The 24,739-nt window shown below is 38.0% G+C and overlaps 2 protein-coding genes and 1 pseudogene across 16 annotated transcripts in view; 2 read left to right on the top strand and 1 right to left on the bottom strand.

The window, feature by feature from the left end:
- MYCBP2 (MYC binding protein 2) overlaps positions 1–24,739 on the bottom strand; it is a 270,723-nt gene that overhangs the window by 176,007 nt on the left and 69,977 nt on the right. For 12 of the 13 annotated variants that reach the window (XM_082434738.1, XM_082434743.1, XM_082434745.1 and 9 more), the window contains exons 15-18: positions 23,032–23,236; positions 11,721–11,866; positions 11,348–11,449; positions 119–226 (exon numbers count right to left, since the gene is read on the bottom strand). In XM_082434738.1, coding sequence (XP_082290864.1) covers positions 119–226; positions 11,348–11,449; positions 11,721–11,866; positions 23,032–23,236 — 561 coding nt within the window. The remainder of the gene's footprint in view (positions 1–118; positions 227–11,347; positions 11,450–11,720; positions 11,867–23,031; positions 23,237–24,739) is intronic. The other variant, XM_082434747.1, reaches the window with a different exon arrangement.
- LOC309647470 (chromosome transmission fidelity protein 8 homolog pseudogene) lies at positions 236–3,573 on the top strand (annotated as a pseudogene). Its single transcript has one exon. The product of its transcript is annotated as a chromosome transmission fidelity protein 8 homolog pseudogene (transcript).
- On the top strand, positions 3,494–4,600 carry LOC309647456 (decreased expression in renal and prostate cancer protein-like; the record flags this gene model as incomplete). Of its 2 annotated transcripts, XM_082434887.1 has the most annotated exons (2): positions 3,494–4,133; positions 4,173–4,600. In XM_082434887.1, 2 exons carry the CDS (start codon positions 3,494–3,496, stop codon positions 4,508–4,510), a joined length of 978 nt encoding a protein of 325 aa, XP_082291013.1. In that variant the 3' UTR covers positions 4,511–4,600. The 2 variants fall into 2 exon arrangements, with proteins under 2 accessions (XP_082291013.1, XP_082291012.1); XM_082434886.1 differs by having other exon boundaries at positions 3,494–4,600.

Raw genomic sequence — 24,739 nt, 5'->3', positions numbered from 1 at the left:
AATAATGATAGAAGCAAAGTAGAAGAATTAGGTTTGTGCATTTTCCCAGAGACAAAATTCGAATAAGTGGAAGAAATTGGGAAAGTATCCCACCTAGTTGATAAGGAAGACCAAATACCTTTGTGCTTGTCCCGTTTATGCTTTAGCTGTGCTGGATGGGATCTGAGTCTGGCTAGAGCCTGTTCTCGATGGTTCATAAAAATAGGACCAGCAAATACAAGGGGGCCTGAGGAGAAACATTTTGTATGTGCATAGAAAAGCTCACAAAATGAAAACACTACAATGAACAAAACTAATTCAAACTAAAAAGCATGGAAATTAAAGTTTTGGACATGATACTTTTCTCCCAAATCCACCCCCCCCCCCCGTTAACCTCCCACTCCCAACCATAACCTATTCACCATTCTATACACAAGTTTTATTATCTTAAATATAGTCAATAAAGTAAACATTCTGATCTTTTAAACTTATAAAATTATTAGGTAGTTACTAATAGTCTCAAATAGATAATCAGAGAGTTCAAATAGAACAAATTATCTTACAAATCTTTTAATATCATATATATTCAAACTTGGTAAACCACACATTCATTAAAAACAAATATCTTTCCTTTTAAAATACCAAACACCAACAAAGTTTTAAATTAATGATTAAATTTTAACAAGGTCTTCAAGATTTAATATCCACATCAATCTTGATACAAAACCAAGATGTTACTGACAACTACATTCTGTCATAGAGGTAAGAAAACAAGGTGGTCAAAAACAAAACAAAAACAAAAAATTACTATGATCTGTGATATACATATTTATATACATACACATTTATATACATACATACAACATACACACATATATACATGTATATGTATATATATAAAATCACTGCTTTATAAAGACAGAATTGTATAAGCTGCATTTGATTTGATTTTCTAAAAAAGATAAATCTAACTTTATGATTTTAACCACATACATAAAATCAGACACAAGGATAAGCTGAATTTCATACTGATGATGAAGAGGGGACTCTAAACCCAGTAACATTTTTAGAACATTAACGGTTCTCTCATAAAACAATTTCTTTCTGAAGCTCCTCTATGTACATGTACATATATACATAAATATACACTGACACAGATTACAGTCATTTCTACTTATACAGTATTTAAGAAAAAAAATCTGTAGCCAAATTAATTTCAATAAAATTTAAAAACTGTTTTCCCCATTACTGTTTAGCTTGAAAAGAAAAATTTAAATTATACCTTAAAATTTTAGTTCTTTTCTTACAGAACAGAACCACAGCTTCCTTGAGTTTTAGCAATATCAAAAATGCTTACAAATTTCAAAACACTAAATTTGACAGTTAAGAAGTTACCAGTATTTGAAGAGAAAATTGACAGTATATATGCACTGAACATTTTTAATTAAATTTCTGTGATCCTCTATAGATCTTCAGCTATAACTAATTTTTCTAACAATGCGACAAAATGAAACTACTGCTCTGTAATAAAATTTGACAAATGTCATATTAAATACCAAAGTACCCTGCATTAAACATTAAACAATGGGTAGAAAAAAATATATTTAAATTATGTCTCTAGATATAGAAAAAAACACAAGCAGCATCAATTCTATGAAAAACCAAGAATAACATATTCTATGATTATTACAGGTAGAAATATGCTAATTTAATGTTAATAGAAGAATTAAATATTATTTTCCAGTAATGCAGTATCAATCATTTTCAAACTAAGGTTATATAAACTAAGTTTCATCTTTAAAATATAATAAAATGAGATACATTTCAAATATGAACACATGTCATTTCTTCAACTTGTCCTATTTTTCAATTGATTTACTAAAGCAGATAATATAAATCATTCTAAAAAGTGTAAGACACTTTCCAACTATACCAAGAATTGTAAATATTAAAATAACAATAATATTAAGCTGTATTACCATTTTCTAATTTCTGTGGCCTGCCTGAGATACTATTTCTTTCCATAAAAATATTATACCCATAATATTCAGAGTTATTTAGCCTCTCATAAATTCAATCTTTTCAGAGTCCTTTCTATACATAAATACAGAAGGCCCACTGGCAATCACACATAGAAAGTACATCACTTGAGCTCAGCTTAAGTTACCATTTATAATATCAAGTTACCAGGTTCTAAAATACTCGTATCCCATGGACGAAAATAATTTTTCTTACATAGTTAAGTCATTCATTTATTCACCAAACATTTTTGATTATCTTTAATGTAACAGATGCTAGGTATCATAGATATAATGACAAAGACACAGATCTCATTCAAATTCAGTCCACCAGGGAAGACAGAATAAAAACAAAGAATTGCAATATGTTCTAATAAATATTATAAAGTAAATCTGTACACATCATATCCTGCAGGATGAAAAGTGATCAAATCAACTTGAGTGAATCAAAGAGATTTCAAAGAGGGACTTCCCTGGTGGTGCAGTGGTTAAGAATCCACCTACCAATGCAGGGGACACGGGTTCGAGCCCGGGTCCAGGAAGATCCCACATGCCGCGGAGCAACTAAGGCCGTGCACCACAACTACTGAGCCTGTCCTCTGGAGCCTGCGAGCCACAACTGCTGAGCCCGCAGGCCAGAACTACTGAAGCCTGTGCACCTAGAGCCTGTGCTCCGCAACAAGAGAAGCCACCGCAATGAGAAGCCCGCGCACCGCAACGAAGAGTAGCCCCCGCTCTCCACAACTAGCGAAAACCTACTCACAGCAATGAAGACCCAACGCAGCCAAAAAAAAAAGAAAAAAAGAGAGATTTCAAAAAATGAGAAAAAGTTTGCCAAGAGAGAAAGAAGAGAGGGCATTCCAGGTAAAAGGAATAGGATTTATAAAAGCATGAAAACATAAACAACATTACTGTATGGTCATTAAAAACACACACGAGTGTTCGCGGCGCCGATGGCAACAGCAGCAGGAGGTTTGGCTGTCACCCGTTGGCTGCGCGGCGCTGCGCTCGGCGGCGGCCATTGCAGCTTATTTTCAGTTGCTTTTTAAAGACGGAAAGCTCATGGTGCAGATGGTTATTTCCAGTGCTGGGGCTGGAGGCCTGGCAGAATGGGTGCTGATGGAGCTACAGGGGGAGATCGAGGCTCGCTACAGCACTGGGTTAGCTGGAAACCTCCTGGGAGACCTGCACCACTGAGGGAATCCCTGTGCTGAACGTGGGGCATCATATCCTGTATGGGAAAACCATCCACCTGGAGAAAACCTTTGCCGTCCTTGTTAAACACACTCCCGGGGGGGAGCAAGATTGTGATGATCTTGGCTGCGAGAATGGCACCCCGTACCTGGTGACAGCACTCATCAAAAACAAGATCCTTTTCAAAACTCGCCCCAAGCCCATTATCACCAATGTCCCCAAGAAAGTATGAAAGAACCCCAGATTTTCCTAGAGAGAGGCCAACTCCTTGGACTCACGCTCCGCTGCCACCTCAAGGACAGATGGATAGTTCCCTGGGACCACAAGGGGGTCCTGTTTTAAACATAGGCCACCCACTGGGTATGAACTCAGATCCCTTCCTTATGGCAACAGGCTCTCTTGGTGGAAATTTGGCCCCATTTCCAAGGAACCCATCTCCTTTTCCAACTTCATCAGGTTCACTGGCTTCAAATCCAGCACCTTTCCCTGCTGGTGCTCGTGACCCAAGCATGGCTTCTTTTCCAAGAGGGATGAATCCCACTGGCACAGGTGCAGTTTCTTTCCCAAGGCCGGGTGGTCTCTTGGGCCCAAGCCCAGGGTCAGCTCTAAATCCTGGAGCAGGGGCTCTTCCAGGCCCAGGGCCTCTGTCTAACCCAAGGTTAGGGAGTCTCCCAGGGCCAGGTCCTATGTCCAACCCAAGGCCAAGTGGTGTTCTGAGAACAGGTCCTGACCTCAGAAGTGGTGGTCCCATGGGCCCTGGATCTGGACCCAACCTGAGAACAGGTGTCCTGTTGACATCTGGGGATGGTCCTCCCAATCCTAGACCTGTTGGCCTGGGCCCCAGACCAAGTCCCAATCTGAGATCAGGCTTTGTAGGTACAAACCCTGCCCCGAGGTCAGGTACGTTTCCAGGCCCTGGCCTTGCGCCCAACCCAAGATCAAGTGGCCTGGGCCGAGGCCTTGGGCCTAATCCCAGGGCAGGTGGCCTGGGCCCAAGCCCTAATTTGGGCACCAGAGCGGGTGGCCTCTTGGGCACAGGATCTGGTCTTAAGAATGGCTGGACCTCAAAGCCTAAATCTTGCCCCCATTCTAAGAGCAGCTGGTCTTCTAGGAGCAAATTCAGCTGCTTTCTCACAAGCTTCTGGAAACGTGGGCACAAGCCCATCTTCCACGGCCAGCACACCTGGCCCCACAGGCCCAAACTCGGGTCCTGGCTCTCAGGGAACTGGCCTTCCAGGGCCAATCCCATGTCGAGGGCTCCTGGCCCCATTAGCCCTAATTCAGCTCATTTTTCAAGCCCACTGGCCCCATGGGAGTAAAGGCTAATCCTTTTCCAAGAGGGACAGGTTCAGGGGGATTGAACCCAGCTGCTTTCTCTCAGTCTTCTAACACATTGGCTTCAAACTCAGTTAACTTCCAGGGGTCTGCTGGCCTCCAGGGCTCAAGCCCAGCAATTTTCCTAAGAGCCTCTGGGCCACTAGGCTCCAACCCAGCTACCTTCCCAAGGTCTACTGGCCCATTAGGCCCTGGTCAGGTTAATTCCCCCAGGTCAGCTCCCAAGGCTCCTCACCAGCAGGCCCTGTGGGTATCAACCCAGCTCCTTTCGCAAGGCCAGCTGGGACCCTGGGTCTAAGCCCAGCTTCCTTTCCAGGGATGAATGGCCCTGCAAGCAAGACATTGGTCCCATTTCCTAGAGTGGGGAGCCTCCCTGGCACAAACCCAGCTGCCTTCCCCAGACCAGGGGCTCCAATGGCTGCAATGTACCCAAATGGAATGTTACCCCCTTAGACACCATTTTCTCTCCAGGACCACCTTGGTTTCCAGACACTGTGGTTCTGGGCAGGGGCTGTGTTTTGGGTGAAAGGGTAGTTATGGAGCTACAGTCTGAAGTACATAGCTGGGGATCAAGTTCAAATGAGCCTTTTTCCCCCCTCTGCGTCTTTCTTGACTGAAGGTGAAATGTTATCTGTGGGACATGGACTTTGGCAGGTGGGAATGATCCCGCCTTGCAAGAAGGAATCTCCAGCCTTCCAGAAGCCTGCTGTGCTTCTGTCCTACAGCTTTCTGCCCCTTGTTTCTTACTAGTTTCTTGAATTGTTCTTGTGGACTTCTCCTCAGGGATACATTGGCCTGCAGGTCCCAATTCATATGCGGTCCCCTGCTCACCACTGGGGAATCAGCTCACTGCTCTCTAGAAATGTCGCGTTGGTGAGCGGACCACGCTTCAGCAGCACTGACCTGGCCACCCTCTACTGCCATACCTTCCCCTGGGGGCTAGAACACAGAACAGGGAAGCGCAACCACTTCAGAGAGCCACCAAATACAATTTCTGCTTGCCTGACTGGGCCTGCAGCTCCCTTCTCCTGGGACTTACTTAGAGGAGGCCAGGATCACGGCTCCACTGCTCATCCCACTCCCTCTCCACTGGTACTCCCAATCAAAGAACCTCAAAATTAAACTGATGTGGATGGGGTTAGGCGAACTGGGGTGGGGGTGGGGGGAATGAAGGGGAGAAATCACTGTGCTTCGTTCAGCCTGATGTGAAAGGATGGTTGGTGTTTTCCTTCAGTGTATCTTGTCTTACTGTTTCTTTAATAAATGGGATGAGAGGGGAAAAAAAACACACACACAAACATAGCTGAAATGGATGGAATATAAGGTTATGAGGCAGAAAGTAGTGGGATATGAGTTTGGAGATGAATATACAAAAGAGATAATTAATGTCTTTTGATACCATTACACTTCATTGTAGAGGCGATGAGAAGTCCGTGAAATGTTTTCAGTTAGTCAACAAGCACACATTAAGTACTGGCCAATTTCAGGCACCATGCAAGGTTCTAGGAACACTTGGATAAACAAGACCCCATCTCTGATTCAAGAAGGTCACAGTCTAATGGTTGAGGGAAAGTTTACAGAAAACTCAAGAAGAAATTATGACGGTGTGCTATGACAAAATTAAGCACACTGGAGGGGCAGCTGGCAAAACCTGAGGGTGGGAAAGTACGGAGTTACTTTCAGAAAGTCACTGGTGATACATTTCAAGAACCTAAAAATTATTATTATCCTCTGGCCCAGTAATTATACATACAGAAATCTGTTCTAAGGAAAACTGAAATATTTTTTAAAAGATTTCAGCTCAAAGGCGTTATTATAACCTTATTAATGGTAATGAAAAATTAAAACAATCCAAAAAGAAGAACAGTTAATCAAAAACTATGGTATATTTTCTCACTGGAATAATAATCAGCCATTAAAACAAGATTTATAAAGAAAAAGTACTTCTGTGCTATTTAAATTAGCAAGGACATAACATCGTTCACCAACGTTTTGCAAAAATTAAAAATAATACCTAATACAGGTGGTGCTACAGGAAAACACCACTCTCATATGTTAGTCTTAGGAAGATAAATTTCTATAACATTTTTTTAAAAATTTGAAATATCTGTTAAAATTTAAAACATACATACTCTCTGGCCCAAATATGCTATTTCTGGGAAGCTCTATTATATAAACAAAAATTCCACTACATATGGCTACAAGTTTAAGAATATATTATTACAGCAAAATCCACAAAACCCTGAAAATAACCTTAATGACCATCAACAAAATAATGGCTGAATAAACTGTGATACAGACATATTATGAATTGTTATGTAGCTATTAAATAGAATGTGATAGATCCATGTTCATTAGTATGTGTTCATGTTGTACTGTAAAATGGGAAAAAGGTGTTGCAAACAACTGTATATTTAATACAATATCCCTTCTGTAAATAAACATATGCCTACATGCTCACATATGTATAGATATCTGCACATGATTATATTTTAATGGAGTAAGATACAGAAATATACCTATTAGACTAAACCTCATTTGCTTGGTAAAAGAGAATGGGAAGGCAAGGAAAAAACTGCTGGAAAATTTTTTAAAATGTACATACTATAACATTAAGCAAATATATGAAATATAAGATTCAGTCAGTGAGGGACTTCCTGGTGGCACAGTGGTTAAGAATCCGCTTGCCAATGCAGGGGACATGGGTTTGAGCCCTGGTCCGAGAAGATCCCACATGCCGCAGAGCAACTAAGCCCGTGCACCACAACTACTGAGCCTGTGCTCTAGAGCCCACGAGCCACAACTACTGAAGCCCGCGCGCCTAGAGGCCGTGCTCCAAACAAGAGAAGCGAAGTCACCGCAATGAGAAGCCTACACACTGCAACAAAGAGTAGCTCCCGCTCGCCGCAACTAGTGAAAGCCTGAGTGCAGCAACAAAGACCCAACACAGCCAAATAAATAAATAAATAAATTTATATATTAAAAAAAAGATTCAGTCAGTAATATAACTGGAAATGTATAAAACTCAATTAGAAGATACCGATGAAATAAATAAAAGTAATAATTTAATTAAAGGATAGGTTTGTGGAAAACCTTTAACCTAAATTCCTGTATTACTTTAACATGGTATTGCAATAAGGCACAAAAAATGTATGATATAATTATTAAGGGGAAAAAACAGTACACCGATATATATCACAGTATGAAATGATGTAAAATGTCTAAACAAAAAAGTATGCATAGAAAACCTTTAAGAAAGTATACCAAAATTCTACAGTGGTTATCTTTGGATGAGAATTACATTGATATTTTTTTCTTACTTATGTTTTCCATGTGCTTCATATAATATTTTAATTTAAAAGGAGACTTTAATGTAGTATTGGAAGATCAGCTAATACTGGATTTGACATGTCAAATCAAGAAAACTTAATGGTTTTTGAGGCTTAAAAATCAATAGCAATAACTTCTCAATCACTTTGAAACTGGAGAGATTATAATAAACTTGTTTTTACATTCTAATCTGTGACTATGGGAAACTGATTTTTTTCTATCAAAATAGAATCATTTTATTCTACAGATGATGTAGCGGGTTTTACTAATAATAATCAAAATTTTGTGATGAGCATCCCAATGTTGCGAGAAAAGCAATCAAGTAGAGGAGAGGCCAGAGCTGGAAAAGAATCAAATCCAAAGAGAACAGCAGTTTACTAAATAGCCCACCACCACCACTAGCATCCTCATCATCACCATCGCCATCATCACCATTTACCCAGGGCTTAGTATATGTCAGGTATTTTCATGCAAGTCACTTAATCCTCACCCCTACTTAACGTAGGTACAGTTGTAATCTTCATTTTAAAGGTAGGGAAACTGAGGTTCAGAGTGGTTATACTCCAAGTAAAACTTAAGAAGCCAGGATATGAACCAAAGTCTAACTTCAGAACCCATATTTTCAACCACCATGCTATACAGCTATGCTAACTATATAACTTATTATCCAAATGAGACTCTCTACCGAGAGCAAAAGGGGGCACTGTAAGAAATACGTCCGAACAGTAGGCATAAAATGGGACTGTCCCAGGCAAACCAGGACGTAACTCACCCCATCGACAGCTCACAATCACGGAATTTTGATTTGACATTTAGGGGGAAAAGAAAGAAGGAAAAATAGGCAACATTATTTGGGCTTAGTTTTCCTTAAAACAGAGCGCTGAGAAGGAATATAAAGATAAGAACATTGATACAATCACCCAGGAGTCCTGATGACTTAAAGAGTTCTACTTAAAAATCCCACTGAACAAGCACTCCACTTGTAAAGTTAATACAAGTCTCAGAGAACTTATGTATCAATCAACTCTGTCTAATCTAAAAACAAACTAAAAATGATCACAAACACCACTGAAATAAAATCTGTAAATGAATACTATTGGTACCTAAGAATATATAGGTAAGAAAAGTATTATCTGGAAGACTAATAGCATAAAAAAATTAAAGTTCCAACTTTATCAAAAAGTAGTAACCACACTACTTTTGGGGGTTTCAACAGCAACAGAAGAATCTGTCATAAACAGCAGCTGAACTACATCAATAGGCCTGAGGTTGATGAGCAAGGCTTTAATACAAGAGCTAGGTCCTAAAATTTTGATCAACTTTAAAACAAATAACACAAACTTGGTAAACAGGATGAGATAGATAAATCAAGTAAAATAATTTAACTTAATCTAATACTGAAAGGCTGAAATTTCAACACAGGTAAAGCCAATTACTAATAAGCATAATTACCAACAGACTGCTAACTGTTAGTTATCTAAAAAATACCAAGCAGAAGCCAAGGGGGGCGGGGGGCAGGGGGGGTGGAGAAAAGATAAGTATGTATGTGTGGCAGTTGGAACACTAAAAATTTATTTGACATTCCTGTTCCTCATGAGGACAAAATGAGACTAACAATCTTCCCTAGCATGGTGTCAAACAAGAGCCCTAGAACACTGTGCATGTGACTCAAATCTGTATCGAGGACCCTCAGGCAGAAACGCTGAAGCATGAGGCCCAGGTGACTGATGTAGAAGGCGCATGTAACAAACTTTGAACATCACTGCCCTAGAGCAGCGGTTCTCACACTTCAGCACCCTCACGATCGCCGGGAAAGCTTGTTAAAGCACAGATACAATAATCTAATTTCCATAAATATTTAAATAATGGAGGTTTTTTTTTTAACTTTTAAAGGGTTAGAGTTTATGTTTTAAAGGTCTATGATACATTTTAAAATAAAAGGCAAAAGAATATTCTGCTATCACAAAGTTTTGTTGAATAACCAGTGCATCATCAATGTTCTTTTACTTCTGTTATACAGAAATATATACTATACCTAGAGAAGAATAGCTTTTTATAGAGGGAGAGAAAAAAATAAGATATATAGCGTTAGGCAAGTAATTAAATGTCATCACAAGGATTTGCTATACTTTGGTTGAAACATAGGAAATTGCTGGTTTTTGTAGGTCATTTCATATGATTCAACCTAATATTTAAAAAAAAAAAAAAAACCAGGTAGTAAAAGTATCACTAGTAATTAACCTTAAGCAAATCATACTATTAATACAAAAGGAATTATCACTTAATTACCATGTGTCATAAAGACCCAGAACTTAAATTTTACCCTATTCTCTACAAAACATTTAATATGCAATTTTCTCATACATTTATATAATATAAATAAGAGTAGATACATTAATCTCATTAAAATATCATTTAAAGGCAATGATTTTATGTAAACAAAGCCAAACGAACAGCAAGTATTCACTGTATTAATTCCTCAACATTGCTTATTAGACACTATACAGAACAATCTTCAAGTTCTAAGCAGATGTTTTATGACCTAAGTTTAATAAAAACAGAATCACCATGTGTGCTATATATTTTATAGTCAATACTTACTCCATTTTATATTAAAAAAAGGAATGCCTAAAAAAGTCTGTAATGATGGTTAAATGAGTAATAGGTTTTATCTCCTATATCAAATACCATGCCTTTTAATAAGTATTAAAATATACAATATCACTAAATATTTCGAATCAAAATTTTGCCTAGCAGAGGAATAAAATTACAGACCTTTGTAACAATCTGTCTTAATCCTACAAAGAAAAGATTCTATTGGGCAAGAATAACTTTAGTAATACTTGTATTTATCTCTGCTTGTTGGATATATACTAAAATACTATAATCACTGTTAAATGTAGTATTTAGGCTGAGAAATGGTCATAAACAATGAGGAAAAGATAGATAATAAATCTATCTTTGCAATTAAAACCTGCAGACCCTCCAACTTACCCTTCTTGTACATAACCAGAATAAGCTTTTTCCGGAAAGATACATAAAAGCATAATTATGCACAAAATTGGAAGGAAGAGCGGTGAGACTATGCCCAAATGATAATAATTGTAAATGAGTAAGAAATCAGAACTTAAAATACTAAACTAATTTGGTGTTCATAGTTAAGTAGATGAGTCAAAATATGGGTGAAGGACAGTTCTTCGAATTTGTATTTTTTTAAAGATTGTCATTGCTAATAGTTTTTGATGCTTGGCATATGGCACAATTCTTAATATGGTTGACTTATGCCATGAACACACTAATGAATTAAATGTATGTTATTATTAGCACAATTGTAATACCCTGAATATTTTCATAATACTTTCATGAGTTACTAGAATGTTACTAATTTTAATTTCTTACCAAATCAGCCTATTCTGTAAACTTTTAACTGGTCTCAGTATAGGGTAAGAAAATGTATTTTCATATACATTTTCTCTGCAGCTACATCTTACCTCTTCCTTCATCTAATCTGTGTCTCCTGATTACACGTTGCCGTTTTTCTTCTTGTCGTAACTGGAGGTGTTCTTCAATGTTAACCCCGGGTACTGGGACAGCTAGATGATTGACAGTCAATCAGTCCATTAGTTTTATAATAGATATGACAGAACTATATGAAATTCAAGAAAGTAAAAGCTAGCAAAAACACTGTCTAAAACACAAATGATTTTTACTGCAAGGATCTTAGCAAAAAAGAGAAAAAGAATCTCATCCCTTAATCAATGACACACTGTCAGTTACCAAACGTGGAGTACTGCATAATCAACTATTATCTTAATTTTTTAACACATATCTAAAAGGAAGTATTTAGACTATCAGAAATACTACCTAACAGAAGGTCTAAAGGTATCATCTCCTTCACTGCATCAAGAATCCCTCTTTGTCTTGCCTCTTGACCATCCAATTCTCTTGCACAAGCCTTGCAACATCCACATACAGCGCAGCCAGATTCTCCAGAACCACAACCACAGATCCTAAAAATAAACAAATAAATTATTAACTGAAATCCTTCTCTTTCCTTAAAACTCCATAACATCTTTTCTGCACTTTTAAGATTAACTTAAATGAATCAGCAATGAAATCACCCCTTCAGATCAGGATTTGTCAATTTTAAAGAAAAGGTATGAAGAGATGAATAATTAAAAGGTATGAACAGATATTACACACTCCAAATAGGCATAATTGGTATATTTCTACAGAAAATACAAATGGATTCTGCTATCTTCAAAGCCATTATTAATAACGTCTTTAAAAAGGTTTCACAATTAGTGAGGCACCAGCAGCTTTAGTATTAAAAGGTCAGCAAACAAACAACATGGCTATCTCCCAGATAAGGGAGATGTGGGCAGCCTTCAATGAGTGAGCTCAGCTTGCCAGCTTCATGAATTCTGTCTCCTTACCCCTCCCTCTCCTTTACATGCCATCATCTCCCATTCTCTTTCACTGCATCCAATTACCTGTTATTTTTCCTCTTCTTTGTCCTTTTCCTATCATTTGTGAACTAAGCACATGGCCTTTGATTATAACATAAAAGAAAACAAGAACACTCCCAGGAGTTGGCTAGAGGGTCGGTGAACACTAATTTCTTAGTCACATATTCTGCAGGAGTCCCAGCTTTAAAGTTATTTGTTGGATCAGTCCTGAAAAACTTGTGACAGCCTCACTGAGCCTCTCCCTGGTTATCCAGATTTGTGGAGACACAAGACAAAGGATCTACCTGGCAACAGTTTTGAAACACATAGCCAGGTGCCCTGTGAAACTCCTGGCTTTCAACAGCAAGTATTAGTGACAATTTGGAAGATCACTTACTACAACAGTAACAAACTGATAAAATAATATGCCCTACTGAATTGGCCATGGGCACTATTTTAAAAATAATGTTTAATTCTAAATTTATTCTAAGATATATAGTCACAATTTTATAATATTTAAGTTATCTGTAATAGTGCTTAGTGTCCTCCATATTTATTCCTAAGTTGACTTTATTCGTGTGTTTATTTCTGCTTCACTAATAAAGAAATTACTGTACTTGGTTAGGTACTATCCATTTAAATCTGTAAATAATTATTGGAAACTGATAGTATATCTCTGGGGAAAAAAGAAAAGAAGAATTAATTTCAGAAAGGACCAAAGACTTTAGAAATACACTTATGATATTTATCAATGGCTTAAGTTCAGAGATTGGGAACACTTAATTTTAAATGGAAATAGCCTGGGAGAGATCCAAAAAGATAAATTTCAACTCCAATGTTGTTTTTTTAAAAATCACAGAATCTTTCTTTAATCCAAATTAAACTTTAAAATAAACAAGTTAGGGGCTTAAATACACTAAACAGAGCCAAATATATAGCTTTCTAGAAGAAATACTATCCTTTGATAAAGACAGCCAAAATATTTTTTAACAGGCTAAAAATGCAAAGAAAATTTATTGTTAAAAAATCATAATATTCCAACAGCTTGAAAGAAAAGGCCTATTACACATGATCTATTTAACTATGTTAGGCCAAGTATAAACCCAGAAATATACTCATAGGAAATCCAGACATTATTTGGGAAGAAGCACCTGCATACTAACGAGGTGTCAAACAGGGGAGCCAGAGATGAGGAGGTGGGTGTTCTCGCTCAGGGTTTTTTTTGACAAGATTCCCCCTACTTCCCAAAGCTGGCTAATTATCATAAATAATCTGATCTTACAAAGATCAGATCTATCATAATACAAAGATGCATGATAATTAATTTGATCTCCCAAAGGATACCCCATTATATTATATTAGCTATAAACGGCAACACAAAAACAGGACTTGAAATTCTCTCCAAGATTCTAGGGGAAAACCTGCATTCTGATTCTGCCAAACTCACATATTAACTTTAAAGTGATAATAACACAGAACCCTGGGGGAAAAAAAGTAGTCCAACATGAATGAAAAGGATAATTATAACAGGAATAATGCAACTTTAGAAGTGACAGCTCCTCGAACTCCTAAAGTTGCGAATAATTTATCAATTCAAAAGAAAATTATATACCCCTAATTGAGTATTCTATGTGATGTTTGATAATTCCACACCGAAAAAATTCATGTTCAACACAAATGAATAGATCTCTGGCATTAAAGCAGTCTTACGAAAAGACTACAAATGAAGGCACAGACCCAAGCATTAAGGAAATTTATGACCTGTTTTAAAATAATGGCTTAAGTCAAACAGAGAAAGACAAATATCATATGATATCGCTTATATGTAGAATCTAAAAAAAGGCTACAAATGAACTTATCTACAAAATATCGCTAGAAATAGAGTTAAGATGTAGAAAATAAACTTATGCTTACTGGGGGGTGACAAGGGGAGGAGGGATAAATTGGAAGATTGGGATTGACACATACACACCACTGTATATAAAACAGATAACTAATAAGGACCTACTCTATAGCACAGGGAACTCTACTCAATACTCTGTAATGGCCTATATGGGAAAAGAATCTAAAAAAGAGTGGATATATGTATATGTGTAACTGATTCACTTTGCTATACACCTGAAACTAACACAACATTGCAAATCAACTATACCCCAATAAAATTCAAAACAAAAACATAATCTGAATAAGTGGAAAGACACACCCTGTTACTGAGTGGGAATATTTAATACCATAAAAATCAATTCTTCTAAAACTAATAGATAAATTAAATGCAATTTCAATTAAAATTATATTTTGTTTTAATTAAATACTAAGAATAGTCCCCCAAATGATTAAAAAAGACAGACACTGAGAGTAGCTAACCTTACTAAATGTTAAGATACCATACAAAACATAAACCACATAATATTAGCATAAGACTAGATCAGTAAGTCAGGAAAATAATGGAAGGCCCAGAAAATAGATTCTGATATATAAGGGAATATAATAAATGATAAATCTGGTAGCCATTTCACACGTAATGACTGTACAACTGGCTACACATCTGTAAGAAAATAAAGTTAGATGTCTACCCCACATCAGAACAATAATCATCCATTGGCTTTAAAATTTATTAATGTAAAAAGAAATAAAACAGGCTTTTTGAAGAATATTTAAGATATCATATAATCAGCTAGAACTGAGAGACCTTTCTAGTCTAGATAGAAAACTCAAAAATTTCAAAGAAATACATATTTGCTTATAAAAAATGTTAAGTGCTTTTGCGTAACAGAATATAACCTAATTTAGTTATATGATAAGTAAATTGGGAAACACTATTTTTAGAGAAGACAGAAAACAGTTAATATGAAGAATATTCAGAGAACATCTTTCAATTTTTAAGGATAAAAACAATACAGGCAAAGGTTTTTAAGAGAAAACTCACAGAAGAGTATATTTAAATATCCAGGAAAAATGTGAGTCATGGAAATATATATTAAAGTAATGATGAGATATCACTTCACATTCACTGAGTTGACAGAAATTAAAGAATTATATGATCTGCTACTGGCAGTATTTCAAAAGTAACTGCCTTTTTTCTGCTGTTAGTGAAAACAGAAACCCTTCATTTTTTAAAAACATTAACCACCATGAGCAAAACAAATAAACAAAAACCAATACTTTTTAAACAAGCAGTAACAGTCCAGGAAATACACTCCATAGAAATAGATTCACCAATACATAAAAACACAATATATGTACAAGAACATTTTTTTGTGAAATAAAAATTTAAGTAATAAAATGAACTGAGGAACTTGAGGAAAAAAAATAAAATCAGAGAGACCTTCAAGACGGCAGAGGAGTAAGACATGGAGATCACCTTCCTCCCCACAAATACATCAGAAATACATCTACATGTGGAACAACTCCTACAGAACACCTACTGAACGCTGGCAGAAGACCTCAGACCTCCCAAACGTCAAGAAACTCCCCACGTACCTGGGTAGGGCAAAAGAAAAAAGAAAAAACAGAGACAAAAGAATAGGGACGGGACCTGCACTAGTGGGAGGGAGCTGTGAAGGAGGAAACGTTTCCACACACGACGAAGCCCCTTCACTGGCAGAGATGGGGATGGGCAGCGGGAAAGCTTCGGAGCCGCAGAGGAGAGCGTAGCAACAGGGGTGCGGAGGGCAAAGCGGAGAGATTCCCGCACGGAGGATAGCTGCCAACCAGCACTCACCAGCCCGAGAGGCTTGTCTGCTCTCCCACTGGGGCGGATGGGGGCTGGGAGTTGAGGCTCGGGCTTCGGAGGTCAGATCCCAGGGAGAGGACTGGGGTTGGCAGCGTGAACACAGCCTGAAGGGGGCTAGTGCGCCACAGCTAGCCGGGAGGGAGTCCGGGAAAAAGTCTGGAGCTGCCAAAGAGGCAAGAGACCATTGTTTCCTGGTGCGCGAGTAGAGGGGATTCAGAGCACCGCTTAAATGAGAGATGGGCACGACCCGCGGCTATCAGCGTGGACCCCAGAGACGGGCATAAAACGCTAAGGCTGCTGCTGCAGCCACCAAGAAACCTGTGTGCAAGCCCAGGTCACTCTCCACACCTCCCCTCCCGGGAGCCTGTGCAGCCCGCCACGGCCAGGGCCCCGTGATCCAGGGACAACTTCCCCGGGAGAACACACAGCGCGCCTCAGGCTGGTGCAACGTCATGCTGGCCTCTGCCGCCGCAGGCTCGCCCCACATCTATACCCCTCCCTCCCCCGGGCCTGAGTGAGCCAGAGCCCCCGAATCAGCTGCTCCTTTAACCCCGTCCTGTCTGAGCAAAGAACAGAGGCCCTCAGGCGACCTACATGCAGAGGTGGGGCCAAATCCAAAGCTGAACCCCGGGAGCTGTGCGAACAAGGAAGAGAAAGGGAAATTTCTCCCAGCAGCCTCAGAAGCAGCAGATGAAATCTCCACAATCAACCTGACGTACTCTGCATCTGTGGAATACCTGAATAGACAACGAATCATCCCAAAACTGAGGCAGTGGACTTTGGGAGAAACGATATATATATATATTTTTCCTTTTTCTCTTTTTGTGAGTGTGTATCCTTATGCTTCTTTGTGTGACTTTGTCTGTATAGCTTTGCTTTTACCATTTGTCCTAGGGTTCTGTCTATCCGTTTTTTTTTTGTTTTTAGTATAGTTTTTAGCATTTGTTATCATTAGTGGATTTGTTTTTTGGTTTGGCTGCTCTCTTCTTTCTTTCTTTTTCTTTTTGCTTTTTTTAATTACTTTTTAATTTTTTTATTTTTAATAATTATTTTATTATTTTTTATTTTAACAACTTTATTTTATTTTATTATTATTATTTTTTCTTTCTTTCTTTCTTTCTCTTTTTCTCCCTTTCCTTCTGAGCCATATGGCTAACAGGGCCTTGGTGCTCTGCCCGGGTGTCAGGCCTGTGCATCTCAGGTGGGAGAGCCGAGTTCAGGACACTGGTCCACCAGAGATCTCCCGGCTCCACATAATATCATTCAGCCAAAGCTCTCCCGGAGATCTCCATCTCAACGTGAAACCCAACTCCACTCAACGACCAGCAAGCTACAGTGCTGGACACCCTATGCCAAACAACTAGCAAGACTGGAACACAAACCCACCCATTAGCAGAGAGGCTGCCTAAAATCATAATAAGGTCACAGACATCCCAAAACACATGACCAGACGTGGCCCTGCCAACCAGAAAGACAAGATCCAGCCTCATATGCCAGAACACAGGCACTAGTCCCTTCCACCAGGAAGCCTACAAAACCCACTAAACCAACCTTAGCCACCGGGGGCAGACACCAAAAACAAAGGGGAACTACGAACTTGCAGCCTGAGAAAAGGAGACCCCAAACACAGTAAGTTAAGCAATGTGAGAAGACAGAGAAACACAAAGCAGATGAAGGAGCAAGGTAAAAACCCACCAGACCAAACAAATGAAGAGGAAATAGGCAGTCTTCCTGAAAAAGAATTCAGAGTAATGATAGTAAACACGATCCAAAATCTTGGAAACAGAATGGAGAAAACAGAAGAAACGTTTAACAAGGCCCTAGAAGAACTAAAAAGCAAACAAACAATGATGAGTAACACAATAAATGAAACTAAAAATTCTCTAGAAGGAATCAATAGCAGAATAACTGAGGCACAAGAATGGATAAGTGACCTGGAAGATAAAATAGTGGAAGTAACTACTGCAGAGCAGAATAAAGAAAAAAGATTGAAAAGAACTGAGGACAGTCTTAGAGACTTCTGGGACAACATTACATGCACCAACATTTGAATTATGGGGGTCTCCGAATAAGAAGAGAAAAAGAAAGGGACTGAAAAAATATTTGAAGAGATTATAGTTGAAAACTTCCCTAATACGGAAAAGGAAATAGTTACTCAAGTCCAGGAAGCATAGAGTCTCATATAGGATAAATACAGGGAGAAACACATCAAGACAAACATTAATCAAACTATCAAAAAGTAAATACAAAGAAAAAGTATTAAAAGCAGCAAGAGAAAAACAACAAACAACATACAAGGGAATCCCCATAAGGTTAACAGCTGATCTTTCAGCAGAAACTCTGCAAGCCAGAAGGGAGTGGCAGGACATATTTAAAGTGATGAAAGGGAAAAACCAACAACCAAGATTACTCTTCTCACCTAGGATCTCATTCAGATTCAACAGAGAAATTAACACCTTTACAAACAAGCAAAAGCTAACAGAATTCAGCACCACCAAACAAGCTTTACAACAAATGCCAAAGGAGCTTCTCTAGGAAGGAAACACAAGAGAAGGAAAAGACCTACAATAACAAACCCAAAACAATTAAGAAAATGGTAATAGGAACGTACATATCGATAATAACCTTAAATGTAAATGTATTAAATGTCCCTACCAAAAGACACAGACTGGATGAATGGATACAAAAACAAGACCCGTATATATGCTGTCTATAAAAGACCAACTTTAGACCTAGGGACACATACAGACCGAAAGTGAGGAGATGGAAAAAGATATTCCATGCAAATGTAAATCAAAAGAAAGCTGGAGTAGCAATTCTCATATCACAAAAAATAGACTTTAAAATAAAGACTACTACAAGAGACAAAGAAGGACACTACATAATGATCAAGGGATCAATCGTAAATATTTATGCACCCAACATAGGAGCACCTCAATACATAAGACAAATGCTAACAGCCATAAAAGGGGAAATTGACAGTAATACAACCATAGAAGGGGGCTTTAACACACCCCTTTCACCAATGGATAGATCATCCAAAATAAAAATAAATAGGGAAACACAACCTTTAAATGATACATTAAACAAGATGGACTTAATAGATATTTATAGGACATTCCATCCAAAAACAACAGAATACACTTTCTTCTGAAGTGCTCATGGAACATTCTCCAGGATAGATCATAGCTTGGGTCACAAATCAAGCCTTGGTAAATTTAAGAAAATTGAAATAGTATCAACTATCTTTTCTGAACACAACACTATGAGACTAGATATCAATTACAGGGGAAAAATCTGAAAAAATACAAACACATGGAGGCTAAACAATACACTACTTAATAACCAAGAGATTACTGAAGAAATCAAAGAGGAAATCAAAAAATACCTAGAAACAAATGACAATGAAAACACAATGACCCAATACCTATGGGATGCAGCAAAAGCAGCTCTAAGAGGGAGGTTTATAGCAATACAATCCTACCTCAAGAAACAAGAAACATTCCAAATAAACAACCTAACCTTACACCTAAAGCAGTTAGAGAAAGAAGAACAAAAAACCCCCAAAGTTAGCAGAAGGAAAGAAATCTTAAAGATCAGATCAGAAATAAACGAAAAGGAAATGAAGGAAATGATAGCAAAGATCAATAAAACTAAAAGCTGCTTCTTTGAGAAGATAAACAAAATTGATAAACCATTAGCCAGACTCATCAAGAAAAAAAGGGAGAAGACTCAAATCAATAGAATCAGAAATGAAAAAGAAGTAACAACTGACACTGCAGAAATACAAAGGATCATGAAAGATTACTACAAGCACCTATATGCCAATAAAATGGACAACTTAGAAGAAATGGACAAATTCTTAGAAAAGCACAACCTTCTGAGACTGAACCAGGAAGAAATAGAAACACAAACAGACCAATCACAAGCACTGAAATTGAGACTCTGATTAAAAATCTTCCAACAAACAAAAGCCCAGGACCAGATGGCTTCACAGGCGAATTCTGTCAAACATTTAGAGAGGAGCTAACCAGCTATCCTTCTCAAACTCTTCCAAAATATAGCAGAGGGAAGAACACTCCCAAACTCATTCTACAAGGCCACCATCACCCTGATACCAAAACCAAAGATGTCACAAAGAAAGAAAACTACAGCCCAATATCACTGCTGAACATAGATGCAAAAATCCTCAACAAAATACTAGCAAACAGAATCCAACAGTGCATTAAAAGCATCGTACACCATGATCAAGTGCGGTTTACCCCAGGAATGCAAGGATTCTTCAATATACGCAAATCAATCAATGTGATACACCATATTAAAATATTGAAGGATAAAAACCATATGATCATCTCAATAGATGCAGAAAAAGCTTTTGACAAAATTCAACACCCGTTTATGATAAAAACCCTCCAGAAAGTAGGCACAGAAGGAACTTACCTCAACGTAATAAAGGCCATATATGACAAACCCACAGCCAACATCGTTCTCAAAGGTGAAAAACTGAAACCATTTCCACTAAGAGGAGGAACAAGACAAGGTTGCCCACTCTCACCACTATTATTCAATAGTTTTGGAAGTTTTAGCCACAGCAATCAGAAAAGAAAAAGAAATAAAAGGAATCCAAATCAGAAAGGAAGAAGTAAAGCTGTCACTGCTTGCAGATGACATGATACTATACATAGAGAATCCTAAAGATGGAAAACTACTAGAGTTAATCAATGAATTTGGTAAAGTAGCAGGATACAAAATTAATGTACAGAAATCTCCTGTATTCCCATACACTAATGATGAAAAATCTGAAAGAGAAATTAAGGAAACACTCCCATTTACCACTGCAACAAAAAGAATAAAATACCTAGGAATAAACCTACCTAAGGAAACAAAAGACCTGTATACAGAAAACTATAAGACACTGATGAAAGAAATTAAAGACAATACAAACAGATGGAGAGATATGCCATGTTCCTGGATTGGAAGAATCAACATTGTGAAAATGACTATACTACCCAAAGCAATCTACAGATTCAATGCAATCCCTATCAAACTACCAATGGCATTTTTCACAGAACCGGAACAAAAAAGTTCACAATTTGCATGGAAACACAAAAGACCTCGAATAGCCAAAGTAATCTTGAGAAAGAAAAATGGAGCTGGAGGAATCAGGCTCCCTGACTTCCAACTATACCTCTAAGTTACAGTAATCAAGACAGTATGGTACTGGCACAAAAACAGAAATATAGATCAATGGAACAGGATAGAAAGCCCAGAGATAAACCCACACACATATGGTCACCTTATTTTTGATAAAGGAGGCAAGAATATACAATGGAGAAAAGACAGCCTCTTCAATAAGTGGTGCTTGGAAAACTGGACAGCTACATGTAAAAGAATTAAATTAGAACACTAACACCATACACAAAAATAAACTCAAAATGGATTAGAGACCTAAATGTAAGGCCAGACACTAAAAAACTCTTAGAGGAAAACATAGGCAGAACACTCTATGACATAAATCACAGCAAGATCCTTTTTGACGCACCCCCTAGAGAAATAGAAATAAAAACAAAAATGAACAAATGGGACCTAATGAAACTTAAAAGCTTTTGCACAGCAAAATAAACCATAAACAAGACCAAAAGACAACCCTCCGAATGGGAGAAAATATTTGCAAATGAAGCAGCTGACAAAGGATTAATCTCCAAAATTTACAAGCAGCTCATGTAGCTCAATATCAAAAAACCAAACAAGCCAATCCAAAAATGGGCAGAAGACCTAAATAGACATTTCTCCAAAGAAGAGATACAGGTTGCCAACAAACACATGAAAGGATGCTCAACATCACTGATCATTAGAGAAATGCAAATCAAAACTGCAATGAGGTATCACCTCACACCAGTCAGAATGGCCATCATCAAAAAATCTACAAACAATAAATGCTGGAGAGGGTGTGGAGAAAAGGGAACCCTCTTGCACTGTTGGTCGGAATGTAAATTGATACAGCCACTATGGAGAACAGTATGGAGGTTCCTTAAAAAACTAAAAATAGAACTACCATACGACCCAGCAATCCCACTCCTGGGCGTATACCCTGAGAAAACCATAATTCAAAAAGAGTCATGTACCACAATGTTCACTGCAGCTCTATTTACAGTAGCCAGGACGTGGAAGCAACCTAAATGTCCATCAACAGATGAATGGATAAAGAAGATGTGGCACATATATACAATGGAATATTACTCAGTCATTAAAAAAACCCGAAATTGAGTTATTTGTAGTGAGGTGGATGGACCTAGAGTCTGTCATACAAAGTGAAGTAAGTCAGAAACAGAAAAACAAATACAATATGGTAACACATATATATGGAATCTAAAAAAAAAAAAAAAAAAAAAAAATGGTTCTGATGAACCTAGGGGCAGGACAGGAATAAAGCTGCAGATGTAGAGAATGGACTTGAGGACACGGGGAGGAGGAAGGGTAAGCTGGGACGAAGTGAGAGAGTAGCACTGACATATATACACTACCAAACGTAAAATAGATAGCGGGAAGCATCCGCATAGCACAGGGAGATCAGCTCCGTGCTTGTGACCATCTAAAGGGGTGGGATGCGGGGGGGGGGATAGGGAGGGTGGGAGGGAGACACAAGAGGGAGGAGATATGGGGATTTATGTATACATATAGCTGATTCACTTTGTTATAAAGCAGAAACTAACACGATTGTAAAGCAATTATACTCCAATAAAGATGTTAAAAAATAAATAAATAAAATAAAATAAAGTAAAAGGCTTAAACAAATCAAATGAAAGAAAAGCACATTAAATAAAATAACACTGAAGTAAATTATAATGGAAAACAGTTACAAGAATTATAATTATATGCCAGTGTGACTTTAAGAACAGCACAACAGAATGAACTCTCGAGTAAACTTTGAAAAGAAATGTGTTTTGCGTAATTTCTACTATTATTGTATCTTGAGTATTAATCATTCTCTTACCCTCCAGGGACTCTGTCTGGACGCCCACTGCTGACACAGCTGGCTCCATAACCGGTACAGTCTCCACACACGGTGCACACCATGCACTGCTCCAGCTTCCACTTATGCATGCCTGGAGGACACATCATGGACTTCTCGTCTTTATCATCTAGCTCTTCTTCCAGGTCCTCATCCATTGCTGTTGCCATATTTTCAACTCCAAACCCTATTTGAAAGATCAGTTTATAATTTTCATCTAGATTATTCCCATGTCTAAAAAACTGGTAATTTTATTTCCCAATTTAAAAAATGTATAACACATACTAATCCCAATGAAAATACACAAGAATGATAAAATATTAGAGGAAAAAAAATAAAATTTAGTTTAGGGACCATTAATAAATGCTCTCTCCATTTCCTTTCTGCAAAAAGAGGCAGTGATGGCAGGAGTATCTCGTAGCTGTTACTTTCTGTCACTTGTACTTCTAATTTTTTCTGATTTTAGTCCCTACTCTCCATCCTCACCGCCAATACTTTTGTTCAGCAGACCAAAGAAAGTTTCCTAACCACATTCTAAAAGCCAAGAGTTCTCCACTCTAGAACATCCTCTCATTGTTGGAAATTAGCTTTTTTTTTTTATCGATTTATTTAATTTATTATTTATTTTTGGCTGCGTTGGGTCTTCATTGCTGCATGCAGGATTTCTCTACTTGCGGTGAGCAGGGGCTACTCTTTGTGGCAGTATGCGGGCTTCTCATTGCGGTGGCTTCTCTTGTTGCAGAGCACGGGCTCTAGAGCGCAGGCTCAGTAGTTGTGGCGCAAAGGCTTAGTTGCTCCGTGGCATGTGGGAGCTTCCTGGACCAGGACTCGAACCCGTGTCCCCTGCATTGGCAGCTGGATTCTTAACCACTGTGCCACCAGGGAAGCCCGGAAATCAGCTTCTTAAAATATGTATTTGATCCTATGACTTCACAATTTACAAACCTCCCATGTCTTTCAAAGGTCTTCAAAAGAACAAAACTTCTTAGCAAGATACAGTCAGTCACAACATGGCTCCCGATTTTCTCCAACCTCATTTCCTCCATGCAAACTATATTCCAGCTGAACCTAAATTCCCTCTGCTTTACAAACATCCTGTGTCCTTTCACATGCTCAGGGCCTTTGCTCATTCCTGCTCCACCTGTATCTCTCTGCCTCATTTATCGGATGCCTCTTCCTATCTCATCTACCAGAGAAACTCCTTTTCAGCCTTCAAAAACTCAACTCGGAGGTCATTTCCTATGAAAGCACTTACAGTTTTTTCCAGGGTAAGTGATTATCTCTTCAAAGCCTGTTTATACCTCAATTACAACTTATTTAATTGTGTTATAATTCATTCAACTATTTTTTTTTGATTGAACACCAACTATGCCCCAGGCATTCCTTTATGTCAGAGTCAGCAAACTTTTTTGTAAAGGGCTAGATTGTAAATAATTTAGGCTTTGGGGGCCACATAAGTCTATGTCACATTTTAAAAAAAATAACCCTTTATAAATATAATATACATTCTTAGCTTGAAGGGCCATACAGAAACAGGCCCCTGAGAAGATAAGGCATCAGATTATGGTTTGCAAATCTCTGCTCTGGGCACTGAGGACTGTGATAATGAGCAATTATAAAGCTTGCAAGCTAGTAAGACAGACTGACATGAATCAAATAACCATACTGAAAAGTATAAACATACAACTGT

This window comes from Balaenoptera physalus (assembly GCF_965194825.1).
Source record: "Balaenoptera physalus genome assembly, chromosome: 18".
Taxonomy (NCBI): Eukaryota; Metazoa; Chordata; class Mammalia; order Artiodactyla; family Balaenopteridae; genus Balaenoptera; species Balaenoptera physalus.
This window is presented reverse-complemented; position numbering and strand designations above follow the sequence as displayed.